This window comes from Schistocerca gregaria, chromosome 3, assembly GCF_023897955.1.
Source record: "Schistocerca gregaria isolate iqSchGreg1 chromosome 3, iqSchGreg1.2, whole genome shotgun sequence".
Classification (NCBI taxonomy): Eukaryota; Metazoa; Arthropoda; class Insecta; order Orthoptera; family Acrididae; genus Schistocerca; species Schistocerca gregaria.
In genome coordinates this window covers 553205197-553221463 of record NC_064922.1, presented here as the reverse complement: position 1 = coordinate 553221463, position 16267 = coordinate 553205197, and the positions used below count along the sequence as shown (strand labels likewise).

Sequence of the window (16267 nt, the reverse complement as noted above, 5' to 3'; positions counted from 1 at the left end):
TGCTGATGTCGCTTATATTTCAAGAATAAGTTGTCTTGGAACTTTTTTGACGGACAGTGTATGTTATTTAACCACTAAGACGTGTTTTCCCGTTATACCTGCAGGAGGAAGACAAACTTCTCGACAAGATCGCGCCAACAGTCGCGGCCGCACCGCAGATCCAGGTGGAGACGCCGGAAGGGACCGAGCCGCCCCAAGTGCTGGTGAAGGGGAGGCCGGCGCAAGCACCAGATGTGGATTTCAAAGTAGCTACGGCAGAATCGAAGCCAAGACTGGGTGCTGAGTCGGTACTGGATGAACTGCCCGAGGTACCCTCGGCAGCCCCTGCCGAAGACACGGCGCTGGTGACACACATCACAGAGCAGGTGCAACTCTGGCGACCTGCGGGGCGGAACTCGCGGCCTCCTGGTGACATTGTTGAGGGCAAGCTGTGCATACAGGTGGCACCCACCTCCAAGAAGGATGCAGATGCCCTCGGCAGTGCTCAAGCACCGACTACGCAGGATGAAGCAATTTTTAAAGACGCCACTACGTCCCTTAGTACAGCACCTTCAGAGCGGAGAAATTTTGATAGCAAAGATTTCCTCGAGAACAAACACCACTATGACACCGTAGATGAGCCTCTAGATGCTCGGCCAGCGACGTCTGCTGGCGTAGGACGTCCGTACGCTGCAGTGCGGAAGCTGGGCTGTACGATAGCACCGTACGGGAGTGTGGCGGGTACCGCTGGGCCAAAGCTAGACTTTGCTGAGAGACCAGCAAGTGTTGCCTCCTCGGGGACCGAAGAAGGGGTTCCGTCATACTCGCCAAAGCTTCTTCCCTTCGGGCCAAATGTCAAGACAGAAAGGGCAGCGTCCGAACGTCCTACGGAGAATGCAAAAAGCAAGCCGACAATGTTACCCATCTGGAAACCAACTTACTTGGAGTCTAAATCTGAGAAGCAGCCTACAGTATCGGGTTCCACTGCAGACATGGGTAAAGCAACCCCCGCACCTATAGCAGCTTCAAAGCCTCCTCCTTGGAAATCTGAGAGACCTCCGATAGCCTCTAGTATAATTACAGATACACGGAAAACTGCGTCGCCTGTCACAAAGCCTCTATTGGAACCCAAGATTAAAACACTTGTCCCAAGTGCAGTACTTCCGACGGATTCCTCAAAGATTGCAGAGAGGGTGGACGCTGGCGATGACGTGCTTCAGCAGGAAGTTGGAGGATCCGCCTCTAGTCCGGCAGGTTCGATGGCCAAACCCTACAACGAGAAGTTAACGCAGAGTGTCCGGGAGGCCATCGCGGGAGGACGAGAGGAGGACACGGACGTGGAGGCTGGCCTGGTGGAGGAGGAGTGTCCAGTTAGCGACGGGCTGCGGCACCGACGGCGGCGCGAGGTGCTGCTGACGGGGGACGACGACGACGAGCTGGAGTGGCAGGACGAGCTGGAGGCCCTGGCCTGGGGGCAGGGCGGGTGGCTGGCCGAGGTGGGCGGCCGCCTCTGCGACCTCTGCGAGCGGCTCGTCGACGCCGTCGTCTGCGGCGCCAAGCGCTGCCGCCTGCTGCCCAACGAGCAGGACGTGGCGCGCGAGATGCGACAGGGCAAGGAGAAGTTCTCGCGCATCGACACCGCCGCCCGCACGGTCTGCCCTTTCTCCTTCCTCTTTCTGGTCTTCCTCTACTACACCCTCTACACCTACTACATCACGGACGAGTTCCCCGTTAAGACGCACCGCATCTCTGCAAGCATCCCGAGCAGCTGAGCACGAGCATAGCCGCTGTTATATCTTCGAGCTACCGACCGAGTAGAAGATTTCACTTTAGCGCACAATATTTCGACGACTGAAATAGTCATCTAGGAGCAATAAGCAGTGCTCTTACGTGTGCTCTCAGCATGGGCCCCAATAAGACTTCGAGATTATAACCCTGTTCGTTCTATTCCACCTGACCGTCATGACATCAAATTGTGATTTTACCTAAGGATAAGGCTTTATCGTTACTATAGCCAAGCATAAAGATCGAGAGCAGAAGCCGAGCATAATCAACAAGTAATGTGCTTTTACTAAATTCAAGTCGGCCATTCCGAATGCGCACGTATGATAATTTCAAGTATAGAAAATGGAGAAAATGACAACAATCGATCGCGAAATCCGTTACTCTGTTACAACAGATCTAGGTTTCAACTTTTACGTGGTCCTATTGAGGAGGAAAAATTACAAAACACGAGAATTAGGAGCAAACCTTAACTGCAATCACAAGCACAACACTGTTACACAGCATATATCAATAGGTAACATTAGTCCATGCTGTAACGTATTAGCTGGCCGGGGTGGGCGACCGATTCTAGGCGCTACTGTCCGGAACCGCGCGACAGCTACGGCCGCAGGTTCGAATCCTGCCTCGGGCATGGACGTGTGTAGTGTCCTTAGGTTAGCTAGGTTTAAGTAGTTCTAACTTCTAGGGGACTGATGACCTCAGAAATTAAGTCCCACAGTGCTCAGAGCCATTTGCACCATTTTTTGTCACGTAGTAAACAGTATAGGTTGATGAAGAATATACAGGAGTCCAACATGACCTGAAGCCGTTGTTTACAAGATTTGACAGGAAGAAAATGTGACGTCAGACATGTACGGTGCTCTCTATTGAAATTCTGTGAATAATTCAATAATAGTGAAGTTATCTAATTTATGAATTGAACAATAAAAATCACAAGTAGAATATAACGACAGCCTCACTTAGTCCCAGTTTGTTTGAACATAGTTTATTTCTCATACCCCTGATACATTTCTTTATTTTACTTATTTCTTAATTTCTGTATTCGCCACTAGGTAGCTTCATATCTTCGCATACTGCAATGCTGTTTTGTTTCACGTGTTTATTCTTTAAGCTCAGAGCTGGCGCTAATGTATTTTTACGATCTGTATTATTTTAATTTATGTCTAGGGAGGCTACAGTATATTTTATTGCACTATTTTCATTCCTTTATATTTTAATTATTACGATACATTATTTTAATATTGTATGTTTCGCTATTGAATGGAAATTTAAATGGATCTTCTTCCATTACTTTGTAGTCCAAAAATACATTAAGTACTCTCCTGTGCTTACTGCTACTGAGCCTGCTATACATATGGCTCCACACACGTGATTTAGTTTCTATGGTTTAACCATTAAATCTGGGTTTTGACGGTCAGAACATTTTTAAAATTTTAAAAAATGGAACTTCACTATTATTTAATTATTCACAAAGGAGGGCACCTCAAATCTCTAACGTCACACTTTCTTCTTGTTTAACTACGTAAGCAACGGCTTGAGTTCATGTTAGGCTGCCGTATGTTCCCCAATATGCAATATTGTTTACTGCGTGATACTTTGGACTTTGTTACATTGTATGTAACTGTATAGTGCTTATCTTTACACATACAATTCGTTGTTAATTACCTTATATTTGTTCCTGATTCTCCTATTTTGTAATTTTTAACACCGAATACCTATATCTGCTGTAATAATGCAACGGATTCCGCAATAGATTGCTGTCCTTTTCTCCAGTGTCTGTATTCAACGATCGCTACGCAGTCTAACCTTAAGTATTCTGCAGTTAAATATTGCAATTTGCTATAACTGTAGCTAACTCTGACATGTGTGGTTTGCACTGACAAACGATGGAACTCAGCTGCTAGCAAGTAAGTTCATAGTAACAAAATATTACATTATCAATTTGGAAAAAAGTGCATAATTTTGTATTTTTAATGTTCTTATTAAACTGAACATCCAAATCAATTCAATTCCATCTAAACTTACTTTATTTATCAGGTTCCGTAGACCATGTGAACCAAAGCTGATTGATAATGGAAAAGATAGTGCACAGGTAACAGAACGTCTATCAGAAAATTTATGAAGAGAAGAATTAAATAATTAATAGAACACTAAAAAGTGTTAGAGAATATTCACACAAACAAAACATTACAAACAGAAATTCTCAACTACCGAGAGGAGATCTTATACTGAATAGAGGAGTGTGTCACAAGGAAACATTTCGACTTGGGTTTGGACACTTAGCGTTTATCACTGAGGTTTTCCTTTTTTTCAGTTCTTCTGGAAGTTTTCTGAAAATTAAACGCGTACTGCACACCATTTTGTACAGTGCTTAAAGAAACATTGTACATATTGTTTTTCCTTCTGGCGTTCAATCAAGAAATACTCCTTGCTATTACCCGACACAGCTATTTAATGTCAAACACACTGGCACTAACTACATCCGCTCACTAATGATAATACCAAGCACTGATTAAGACCAAACAAAGCCTATACATTACTGTTTCAATCGGGACCAGAAAGCCAAGATTCAAATGTCTCTGAGCACTATGGGACTTAACATCTATGGTCATCAGTCCCCTAGAATTTAGAACTACTTAAACGTAACTAACCTAAGGACATCACACAACACCCAGCCATCACGAGGCAGAGAAAATCCCTGACCCCGCCGGGAATCGAACCCGGGAACCCGGGCGTGGGAAGCGAGAACGCTACCACACGACCACGAGATGCGGGCTCAGAAAGCCAAAAAAAACTTACATTTACTTATATATAACGTACTATTGCAGTATATTGTTACCCAGAGTCTTATCTGCTACGTACAAAGCACACGAAGAAGCCTCATCTACTATACAATCCAGTCCCTTTAACTGTGAATCAAGTTTCCAGTCGTGGATTCGTATTTCTTAGGAAATCAAGAGTTCAATAATAACAATCACGGAGCTGTAAATAAGTTTGTGTAATTTATTTTACTTTAGCCCGCGTTTCCAGTTATCAGCAGTTGCCTGTTCTGAGCTACCACAAACGTCTATGCCGCCAGTCTTCTTCCTATAGACCTCTCCTTTCCATGGCTTTGTTTATATTTCTCCCCCACGCTGCCCTCGGCCTCCCTCGGCTCCTTTTCCCTGGCGGAGACCAGTTGGACAGACACTGCGGCCATCGTTGTTCTTCCATCCGTCGGACGTGTCCACTCCATCTCAGGGCTTGAATATCAGCCCTATCTGTAAGTGGTTCCACCGCATCCCGTATATCCACACGGGTCGCTCTCATGCTCCGCCGCAATCCGTACATTTCGACAACCTCAATTTTGCTTCTCGTTCATTGTCCAACACTCTGAGCCATACATCACAATGCTTTCAACCACATCAAGTAGCACGATTTGCTTTATTCGTCTGGATATGCGCCGGCTCCTAAAGATACCATTTAATGTTCCAATAGCCACCGTCCCTCGACCTGTCATGTGGAATATGTCCACGTCACGCTGCCCAGTATTATCGATTGGTGACCCCAGATCATTGAACATTTCCCTATTTCTTACCCGAACAACCTCAAAATCCCTATAACATTCTGTCTAATCCATATTGACTGTTAGTCCCCATTGTATACTTCTGGCCATTAAAATTGCTACACCAAGAAAAAATGCAGATGATAAACTGGTATTCATTGGACAAATATATTATACTAAAACTGACATGTGATTACATTTTCACGTAATTTGGGTGCATAGATCCTGAGAAACCAGTACCCAGACCAACCACCTCTGACCTTAATAACGGCCTTGATACGCCTGGGCATGGAGTCAAACAGAGCTTGGATGGCGTGCACAGGTACAGCTGCCCATGCAGCTTCAAGACGATACCTCAGTTCATCAAGAGTAGTGACTGGCGTATTGTGCCAGTTGCTCGGCCACCATTGACCAGACGTTTTCAATTGGTGAGAGATCTGGAAGGAAATATGCTGTCCAGGGCAGCAGTCGAATATTTTCTGTATCCAGAAAGGCCCGTACAGAACCTGCAACATGCGGTTGTGCATTATCCTGCTGAAATGTAGGGTATCGCAGGAATCGAATGAAGGGTAGAGTCACGGGTCGTGACACATCTGAAATGTAACCTTCATAGCTCAAAGTGCCGTCAATGCGAACAAGAGGTGACTGAGACGTGTAAGCAATGGGACACCATACCATCACGCCGGGTGATACACCAGTATGGCGGTGACGAATACACGCTTCCAATGTGGGTTCACCGCGATGTCGCCAAACACGGACGCGACCATCACGATGCTGTAAACAGAACCTGGATACATCCGAAAAAATGACGTTTTGCCATTGGTGCACCCAGGTTCGTCGTTGAGTACACCATCGCAGGCGCTCCTATCTGTGATGCACCGTCAAGGGTAATCCCAGCCATGGTCACCGACCTGATAGTCCATGGTGCTGCAAACGTCGTCGAACTGTTCGTGCAGATGGTTGTTGTCTTGTAAACGTCCCCATGTGTTGATTCAGGGATGGAGACGTGGTTGCACGGTACGTTACAGCCATGCGGATAAGTTGCTTCTCATATCGACTGCTAGTGATACGAGGCCGTTGGGATCCAGCGTTCCGTATTACCCTCCTGAACACACCGATTCCATATTCTGCTAACCATCTCGACCAACGCGAGCAGCAATGTCGCGATACGATAAACCGCAATCTCGATAGGCTACAATCCGATCTTTATCAATGTCGTAAACGTGATAGTACGCATTTCTCTTCCTTACACGAGGCATCACAACAACGTTTCGCCAGGTAACGCCGGTCAACTGCTGCTTGTGTATGAGAAATCGGTTGGAAACTTTCCTCATGTCGGCACGTTGTAGGTGTCGCCACCGGCGCTAACCTTGTGTGAATGCTCTGAAACGCTAATCATTTGCATATCACAGCATCTTCTTCCTGTCGGTTAAATGTCGCATCTGTAGCACGTCATCTTTGTGCTGTAGCAATTTTAATGGCCAGTAGTGTATATAAGTATCCATTAACTGTACCACATGATATATGGTATCCAGAGCCATAAATACTTGATCTTTATCAAACAGTAATGAATGTAAACTTTGATGCTGCACTGTCTGTTGAAGTAATCAAGAACAACTAATTACAACTTAAATTAGGTTTCTAACATAGAACATCCGTGTCTTAATCCTTTACGTATCTCAAAACCTTCAATTATATGACAATCCTGCGATATAACAACTTGCGCAGCCTTTTCCAGTCCGTTCTTTACAATACTACTGAACAATCTGTCCACCGAAGCCATTACAATTATTCTCCTGTTATTAGTCGGATTTATTCTGCTCCATTTCTGATAGGGTCTGTATTGTAGTAATATATGATAGCCTCCATTCTTGTTGTACTTCATCTCCTTGAACAGTTTATTAAAAATACCTATTAGTCTGCTACTGCTTTTGCTCCTCCGTACTTCAATAATTCTATTACTACACCTCCATCGCCAGCTGTCTTTCCATGTTTTTTTCATTTTTGAAGTCCCGGATAAACTTGATTATCAGCCATCTTTTCCACAGGATAAATTCCCATTTCATTCTGCTCTGCTCGAAAATCATCGCCATCCGGCGTGAGAAGATTTTTAAAATGTGTCTTCCACTCAGAAATGGCAATCGTTCTAGCTCCTCTTCTAATTTTAGCAGGAGCTCCCAGTTGACGTGTAAATCTTTAAGTTCCTGATACCCTGTTGTATTCAACATAATGTTCTGCGTCGGCACATTTCTTCTCCGTGACTACTCTTTAGCTAGGATAACTTTCTTTTTACGACTCTCTTAATTGTGTTGCAGTGATCCCTAACTTCCTGCCTTTTAGAACTTAACCGCTCCTGGTAAACAGCCTTCTTTTCTTCAGTCGTTTCGTTTAAGGCCTGAGTCATCCACTCAGCTCCCCTCCCTCCTCCTCCTTCATTCCTCAGCAGCTGCCGGTAAACATTTTAAATCCGCATGTAGCGATATTGCGGTTCTGTCTTTATGCAGTCAGTTTCTGCTCATACATTAAAATCAGGTCTCCCGGTCAACTGTACCCATCGGTGGCTCGCGTGAGTAGAGGACCATCGAATGGTGGGAGCAGACCAGTCTTCCCGTTCCCCAACCAATTATTTCAGAAAATTCACAAGATGGGGAAATGTGTAGAAGTTCGAGGCCGTTACTTTCAGATTCAAGCTGGCGCCATGCCGACGTGCAAGCGCACTAGTTTCGCTTACGTTTGGAGAACTGGCGCCACCACAGTGTCACCAGGAAGCCGAGCTGCCCTTTCGGCCGAGACCAGGTAGGAGCTGTTTGAGCTGCCACACACGGTCGAATAGTCTGCCAGAGGAGGTTCACTCCTGTACTATATTAGAGGATAAAAAGTTACGGAGAAATATTCTCCCGACCTCATTCTCGTTGCAGTGTTTGATCGGCTTCACTATGTTGTTAGTAGTAATGTGACAGTTGTCACCATTTTGTTATACACGTGTTGACTTATATTGCTTTGTAAGCAGCGATGCACAAAATCAACTAGTTTTAGTCAATATGTGTCGCAGTAGAACACTCACGGCAACTTCGGCCGCAAGAGGCAAATACGCTATTCAGATAGCGAGCAACAATCATTACGTTTCCACCAACGCCCGGGCGGTTACTTAGTTAGTAACATTTTCCATGGATAATTTTGCACGATAGATCGTAATGATGTGCAACGAGTCATTATACATTCAAATCGCAAACTAATTTGAACATTTCTATTTATTTCTATTTTTTTTGTACAAAATGGAAGAAAAGAGATATACAGATGTTTGTAAGTAATTCCTACCCACCAGCTTTCACTCATTACAATAATAGAAATTCTTCTAAGGAATAGGTGTTTTCAAGGAGATACTTTCTTCGGTTGTTATAAAATTTTACTTTGTATCTGCCAGACATATCACTGGGTAAGTGATCAAAAATTTTTGTTACAGCATTGTGCACCCTTCTTTGTGCTAAAGACAACTTTAGTATGAAGCAATCAGTGTCTTCTCGTATTGTAATTATCTATCTCATCGTTCCTCTTGAACTGTAGTGGATTATTTACAACAAACTTCTTGAGGGAGCTCAAATGGCTCTGAGCGCTATGGGACTTAACTTCTGAGGTCATCAGTCCCCTAGAACTTAGAACTACGTAAACCTAACTAACCTAAGAACATCACACACATCCATGTCCGAGGCAGGATTCGAACCTGCGACCGTCGCGCGGTTCCAGACTGTACCGCGTAGAACCGCTCGGCCACCCCGGCCGGCATGAGGGAGTAAATATACTGTGAAGCAGTACTCAGAATGCCAAACTCCTTAAGCAGATGTCTACAAGATCGCGAGTGAACACTACATATTATTCTCGTAGCACATTCTTGTACAAAAAAGACTTTCTTTCTTAAAGATGACTTATCCCAGAACATTATTCCGTATGACATTACTGAGTGAAAGTAAGCAAAATGTGTTAGCTGTTACGTTATTCTGTGGCTGGTTGTCCTGTCTCTCGCTTCACTACATTCCGTATTGCTTTAAGTATTGTCTAAGAAGTAGTGCTTTCTGACATTATGTGCATGTTCTTTGTTTTTTTTAATAACTTTCTCAGTAATTTTGAGTATTTTTTGTAGTGTGCAACTGCAGGATCCATACTTGTTCTTGCTAAAAGATACATTCCCCTTTTCCTTTCACGATGTACTTTAATCCTTCTAGTGATACATGGTTTCTTACCTGGCTGTTTAGTGTCCTTTCATACTAGCTTGTGCAGAAAGCTATTTTCAAACAATGATATAAATTTATCATGGAATAGATTAAATTTTCATGTTAGCATTTGGTTCATTAAAAATGTCATCTTCTATAAACTATTCTTAAAAACATTTATCCTGGAGTCATTAATTATTCTACCTCATTTCCACTGAGGAGTATGCATACTGTATACCGCTGTGGTATTTATCCTAATTAACTGTGCATCATGGCCAGAGAGAGCATTTGTTTCGGGGTAAACAGTTTTTTTCTTACTTTGAGCTTTATTAAAGAAAACATTTCAATTAGGGTGTACGTCTTCATTCATCTGTGTTGGAAAGTTAATTACTGAAACTAAACTCTAGGATCCAAGTAAGGTTTCCAGATCGTTTTCACTATCAGAATCCTTTAGAAAATTTACACCGAAATCACCACTGCTTGCTGCTATCTGACAAATAGCACAGTAAGGAATCCAGATTTATCATAAATAGTTCAAAATTTTATAGTGTGGATATGTTTACAGCTAAAATTGAAAGTGAGCTATTTTCCAGCATTAATCCACAAGCACACACTGCTATGTGCTGATCACGACAAAATATACTTGCCTCAATGTTTCTGAAATTCTGTTCTATCTTAACCTATGTAACAACAATTCGTTTTCCTATGTTATTTCTGAATGAGTAAGCTTCAACAGTGTAATCATTTATATGCAGATTGTCTGACCCTGTAGTTATGTGGTGCTCAGACAGGCACAGGCTCTTTACAGGGCTCTCTGCATTTTGCAAACTGAGAAGAAGCTCTGCTACTTTACTACTCTTACTACTCAAATAAGCTAACCTCTCTTTTCTGAGCCGTATTAAGCATTCTGTGGGGCTCTTCTGTTATTTTCACTTCTTTCAAAACAGGGTGCCTGAATCCTGATTCTAACCTTAAAAAGGTGCCCCTCTGAGACCAGTAACGACAGGCATCTTGCTATGAGTGATGGTGTTCCCCTGTATATTATCTGCGAGAAGCTCAGCCAGCCTATCTTTTCCTCTGCTATTCAGGTGTAGGCCATGTCTAGTATAACCCCACCTGCCAACTGTAGCAACAGGCACTGCTCTCATATGAGATTTCGCTCCAGTCAGCAGCAGCCTGCTCAACTCAGTGTTCACAGCAGTATTGACCCAGAGCTGCTTATGGCACCGCAAGACCTCCACAAAACTCAGATTTGTGTATGTAGTTGCTACTCCTATTTCATCCAGGCCACCTCTAATGCAGTAATTACCGTTCTTAGCCTGGCTGCTCTCCACCAACTATAAGAACCTGATCCACCTTGCCAAAATCTTTGCACCAATTACCTGTATCGTCTGTAACCTGGCTAAGGCTAGCACTTGAATTCAAAGTACTTGTGACTTGGTACCCTGTCCCTAATTTGTTCTGTACCGTTTGGCCCACACCCCTACCATGACTACTGTCTATCAACATGATTCTTTTCTTCCTGCTCTCTTTCGGTACCAACCTACACTGAATTTCTTTTGCTAGGAGCCTGCTGTGACCTACAGCTGGAAGAGGCTCTTCCCCTCTTACTTCAGGTAACAAGCCAACTTTATTGGATACTATTAGCTTAAATGTAGATAAAGTTGAAGAGCTGTTCTACTTTCGCCCATTGCTTGATACCTTCACCCAGTTCTCAAGATCTTTTTCTCCCTTCGGCCTAACTAGTTCATCTACGTCAACATCTACATATACATGCATGCTCTGCAAACCTCATTTAAGGGCCTCGCAGAGGGTTCATCGAACCACCTTCACAATTATCTATTATTAGAATCTCGTACAGCGCGGAAAGAGCAAACACCTCTATCTTTCCGTGCGAGCTCTGATTTTCCTTATTTCATCGTGGTTGTCATTTCTCCTTATGTAGGTCGGAATCAACAAAATATTTTCGCATTCAGAGGAGAAAGTTGGTGACTGGAATTTTGTGAGAAAATTCCTTCGTAACGAAAAACGCCTTTGTTTTAGTGACGTCCATCTCAAATCCTGTATCATTTCAGTGACACTCTCTCTCGTATTTCGCGATGCTACGAAGCGTACTGCCCTTCTGTGAACTTTTTCTATGTACTCCGTCAATTCTGTCTGGTAAGGATCCCACACCGCACAGTAGTATTCTAAAAGAAAATGGGCAAGTGTAGTGTATGCAGTTTCCTTAGTAGACATGCTACATTTTCTAAGTGTCCTGCCAACAACACGCAGTCTTTGGTTACCTTTCCCTACTACCTTTTCTGTGTGTTCCTTCCAATAAATGTTGTTAGTAATTGCAATTCCCAGATATTTACTTGAATTTACGGCCTGTAGCTTTGACTGATTTATCGTGTGACCGAAATTTAATGGATTCCTTTTAGCGTTCACGTGGATGACCTCTCACTTTTCATTATTTGGGCCAATTTTCGCACCATACAGATAACTTATTTAAATCGTTTTGCAATTTGTTTTGATCTTCTGACGACTTTACTAGTCGATAAAAGACAGCGTCATCTGCAAGCAATCTAAGACGGCTGCTCAGATTGTCTCCCAAATCATTTATATAGATAAGGAACAGCAAAGGGCCTGCAACACTACCTTGGGGAACGCCAGAAATCGCTTCTGTTTTACTCGATGACTTCCCGTCAGTTAATGTAAAAGGAAATCACGAATCCAGTCACATAGCTGAGACGATATTCCATAAGCACACTATATCATTACAAGCCGCTTGTGTGGTACAGTGTCAAAAGCCTTCCGGAAATCCAAATATACGGAATCAATTTGAAATCCCTTGTCAATAGCGCTCAACACTTCGTGATCTAATTCAGCCCTGAGGGCATAAATCTTTGCCTCGTGCTCAACTATTCTCTTGTCTTTTAGGCTACAGTTCTGAGGGAGAGCCTCGTTGAGTTTCCCCTTGAGTTCCCCTCTACAGTCACCCGTGAAGTTCCGAGCCACAGATTACACGTACAACTCTCTCTTTGACTGTGCTACGGCAATATCCACACTTATCACACAATGCAACACAGTTTACACGCTTCAAAATAGAATTAAATTACTTAACACGTTTTACAATACACAATTCTTTTTTTTACTTTTGAATAGCAAATATTAGGCCTACGTGTCAGCGCTTCAGATGTACGGTATAACGTAAAAAGTTATTTACTTCCGCTTACAACAAAAACTCACTCAACTGCAGCATCCGTTGAATTATCTTAATCACAACTGACTGTAACTTCATTGCATGCAAGCAGAACGTAAAAAACCGACAAGTCCAAAAGATTTTAAAACAAACAAATTAATATTTATGCTATTTTCAGGAAATATGAACTTAACACTGAATGGACATCCTCAAATCAAATTGTTTGAAGAAAAACAGAACAATTAAGGGGGATTCTGTAAGTTAATTGAGCCAAAGCTTAAAAAAATATACTATTACAACCCACCACACGATCTTTTTCCGGCAAGGTAAGTCATGCTACCTCTGTCTGTGATTCTATTACGTGGCCCCTCATATTAATTGCTTCCTTTCTTGATTCTCGATACCCAAAATTTATCCCAGTTTTTCCTATTATCTCTCTTTCTAGGGACTGGACTAGTTACTGTTGTTTTTTGATTTATTCTCATTTTTTCCCTTGTATGATCAGGTCGTGCTACAGTTAGTCGGCAGCTCCCCACACAACCCAGAATTGTCAGTTGGCTAAACTACATTCTTTGGGACAAGATTAACTCATATTTATGTGTTTTATTTTGAATTTATTTGATTTAATTTCAGATTACTATCTGCAGTTTTCCTCCTGATCCCTTCATCATTTAAGTTATTTATTCAGGTAATACAATCTGCTGCTGTATGTGATGAAGCCTGATGTCTCTACAATCTGGGGAACAAGAGATTAGCAGGTGAGATTGTTTCTGTCAGCTGATAGGGAAACAACGACAGGCAGTACATCTCATTTCCGTCCCATAAACCAGGACCTTCAATATGACAGAATCAATTTGGTAGTGATGCGCTTCGTCAATCAGCAAATGAATGAAAGGGCATACAGAAATTATCAGTATTAGCAAATCAATGAAAGTGCACAAAAACAATGATCACTATCATGAAAATTACCCAGATAGTTTCAGTTCGTCTGTAGCAGCAGACTGAAAGGTTCTCAGTTCAAGCAACGACCACTCAAGGAGCCCCGCGCATTTAGTACGACTTAGAGCAAGAACTGATTTGCACAGGTCCAGTTAACTAGCCCAAGGACGCAACTTACGATTCGCTGGACCTGTCCTTTCACAGAACTAAAGGAAGACGCAGTACTGATGACTCGATGATGTGCTGCTGGCGGTCGTAAGGTTTCTCCGACGTTGATATTTATGTGTTACATTTTCCATTCGCTCATCCACAAATACAGTTGCAGCTACTGCACATCAGTGGAGCTACTATACTGAGCCATTTTATTTCACTCCCATCATAAAATCGTTGGCGCACATGACAGCATACTAACAAGGGAAACTCCTCTTCGCAGTCCCCTCAGATTTAGTGGTAAGAGGGCCCAGTGGATATCCCGGCAAAAACTGAACACAGATCAAGCAGGAAAAACAGGAAGAAGGTGTACTGGACTGTGAAAAAAGAAGCCAAATTGAAAGAGTGGACGGTCAAGTCTCAAGATGTGCAATATCGAAGGAGTTTCAATAGCCATTGCGTTGTAGATACGTGGTCACTGTTTTGAAGCGCGAACGGGAAGATTCGTGTTCAAATCTCCCACGTGCCTCCTTTCCTTTACTTTTTGTTTCGAAAGATTATGAGCTGTTCGTCCCATCATTGACGTGTTTGTTCGCTGTATTTAGATTTGTATCTGTGTCGTGGTGTAACGTCCGTTTGCAAGAGCGAGGTGTTTGTTCTACGCAAGTACAACATGTTATGACTCTTGCGTTCCGGTTTGAAAGTTATAACTCTTGAATTCCTTATCCGTAACATGCACTCCACCATACTTGCTGCGGACACTGCGAGAGGGCTCTACAAGCAATGATCACACGCACGGCACAGCGGACACACCAGGAACCGCGGTGTTGGCCGTCGAATGGCGCTAGCTGCGCAGCATTTGTGCACCGCTGCCGTCAGTGTCAGCCAGTTTGCCGTGGCTTACGGAGCTCCATCGCAGTCGTTAACACTGGTAGCATGCCGCGACAGCGTGGACGTGAACCGTATGTGCAGTTGACGGACTTTGAGCGAGGGTGTATAGTGGGCATGCGGGAGGCCGGGTGGACGTACCGCCGAATTGCTCAACACGTGGGGCGTGAGGTCTCCACAGTACATCGATGTTGTCGCCAGTGGTCGGCGGAAGGTGCACGTTCCCGTCGACCTGGGACCGGCCCGCAGCGACTCACGGATGCACGCCAAGACCGTAGGATCCTACGCAGTGCCGTAGGGGACTGCACTGCCACTTCCCAGCAAATTAGGGACACTGTTGCTCCTGGGGTATCGGCGAGGACCATTCGCAACCGTCTCCATGAAGGTGGGCTACGGTCCCGCACACCGTTAGGCCGTCTTCCGCTCACGCCTCAACATCGTGCAGCCCGCCTCCAGTGGTGTCGCGACAGGCGTGAATGGAGGGACGAATGGAGACGTGTCGTCTTCAGCGATGAGAGTCGCTTCTGCCTTGGTGCCAATGATGGTCGTATGCGTGTTTGGCGCCGTGCAGGTGAGCGCCACAATCAGGGCTGCATACGACCAAGGCACACAGGGCCAACACCCGGCATCGTGGTGTGGGGAGCGATCTTCTACACTGGCCATACACCTCTGGTGATAGTCGAGGGGACACTGAATAGTGCACGGTACATCCAAACCGTCATCGAACCCATCGTTCTACCATTCCTAGACCGGCAAGGGAACTTGCTGTTCAAACAGGACAATGCACGTCCGATGTATCCCGTGCCACCCAACGTGCTCTAGAAGGTGTAAGTCAACTACCCTGGCCAGCAAGATCTCCGGATCTGTCCCCCATTGAGCATGTTTGGGACTGGATGAAGCGTCGTCTCACGCGGTCTACACGTCCAGCACGGACGCTGGTCCAACTGAGGCGCCAGGTGGAAATGGCATGGCAAGCCGTTCCACAGGACTACATCCAGTATCTCTACGATCGTCTCCATGGGAGAATAGCAGCCTGCATTGCTGCGAAAGGTGGATATACACTGTACTAGTGCCGACATTGTGTATGCTCTGTTGTCTGTGTCTATGTTCCTGTGGTTCTGTCTGTGTGATCATGTGATGTATCTGACCCCAGTAATGTGTCAATAAAGTTTCCCCTTCCAGGGACAATGAATTCACGGGGTTCTTGTTTCAATTTCCAAGAGTGTATTTCACACCCTTTTATTTGTTATTTTCATTTCTGTGAGAGGTCTAAAGGACATCTTGCCTGACCTCACTATTCACCACATTTGTTTGCGACCGTAATATACGAGGGTCAGTCAAAAAGTAATGCCTCCTGTTTTTTTTCTACGTTTAATTGTCAGGAAATTTAAATGCAATTACATAGGTTGAAAACCACAACATTGAGGATCATTTTGTCATTTTTCAATGTAATCTCCGCCCATCTCTACAGTTTTGGTCCATCTTTGAACAAGGGCATGTATCCCAGCACGGTAAAAATCACAGCTCTGCTTCCTAAGCCATTGAAGCACGGATGTTTTGACGGCCTCCTCATCTTCAAAATGAATCCCA

The 16267-nt window shown here is 44.1% G+C and overlaps 1 protein-coding gene across 3 annotated transcripts in view; it reads left to right on the top strand.

Moving 5' to 3' along the window:
* LOC126355973 (uncharacterized) overlaps window positions 1–3768 on the top strand; it is a 185466-nt gene extending 181698 nt beyond the window's left edge. For all 3 annotated transcript variants that reach the window (XM_050006579.1, XM_050006580.1, XM_050006582.1), the window contains one exon: window positions 105–3768. In XM_050006579.1, the coding sequence (XP_049862536.1) occupies window positions 105–1751 (1647 nt within the window). In that variant the 3' untranslated portion in view covers window positions 1752–3768. The remainder of the gene's footprint in view (window positions 1–104) is intronic.
* Window positions 3769–16267: the final 12499 nt, after the last annotated feature.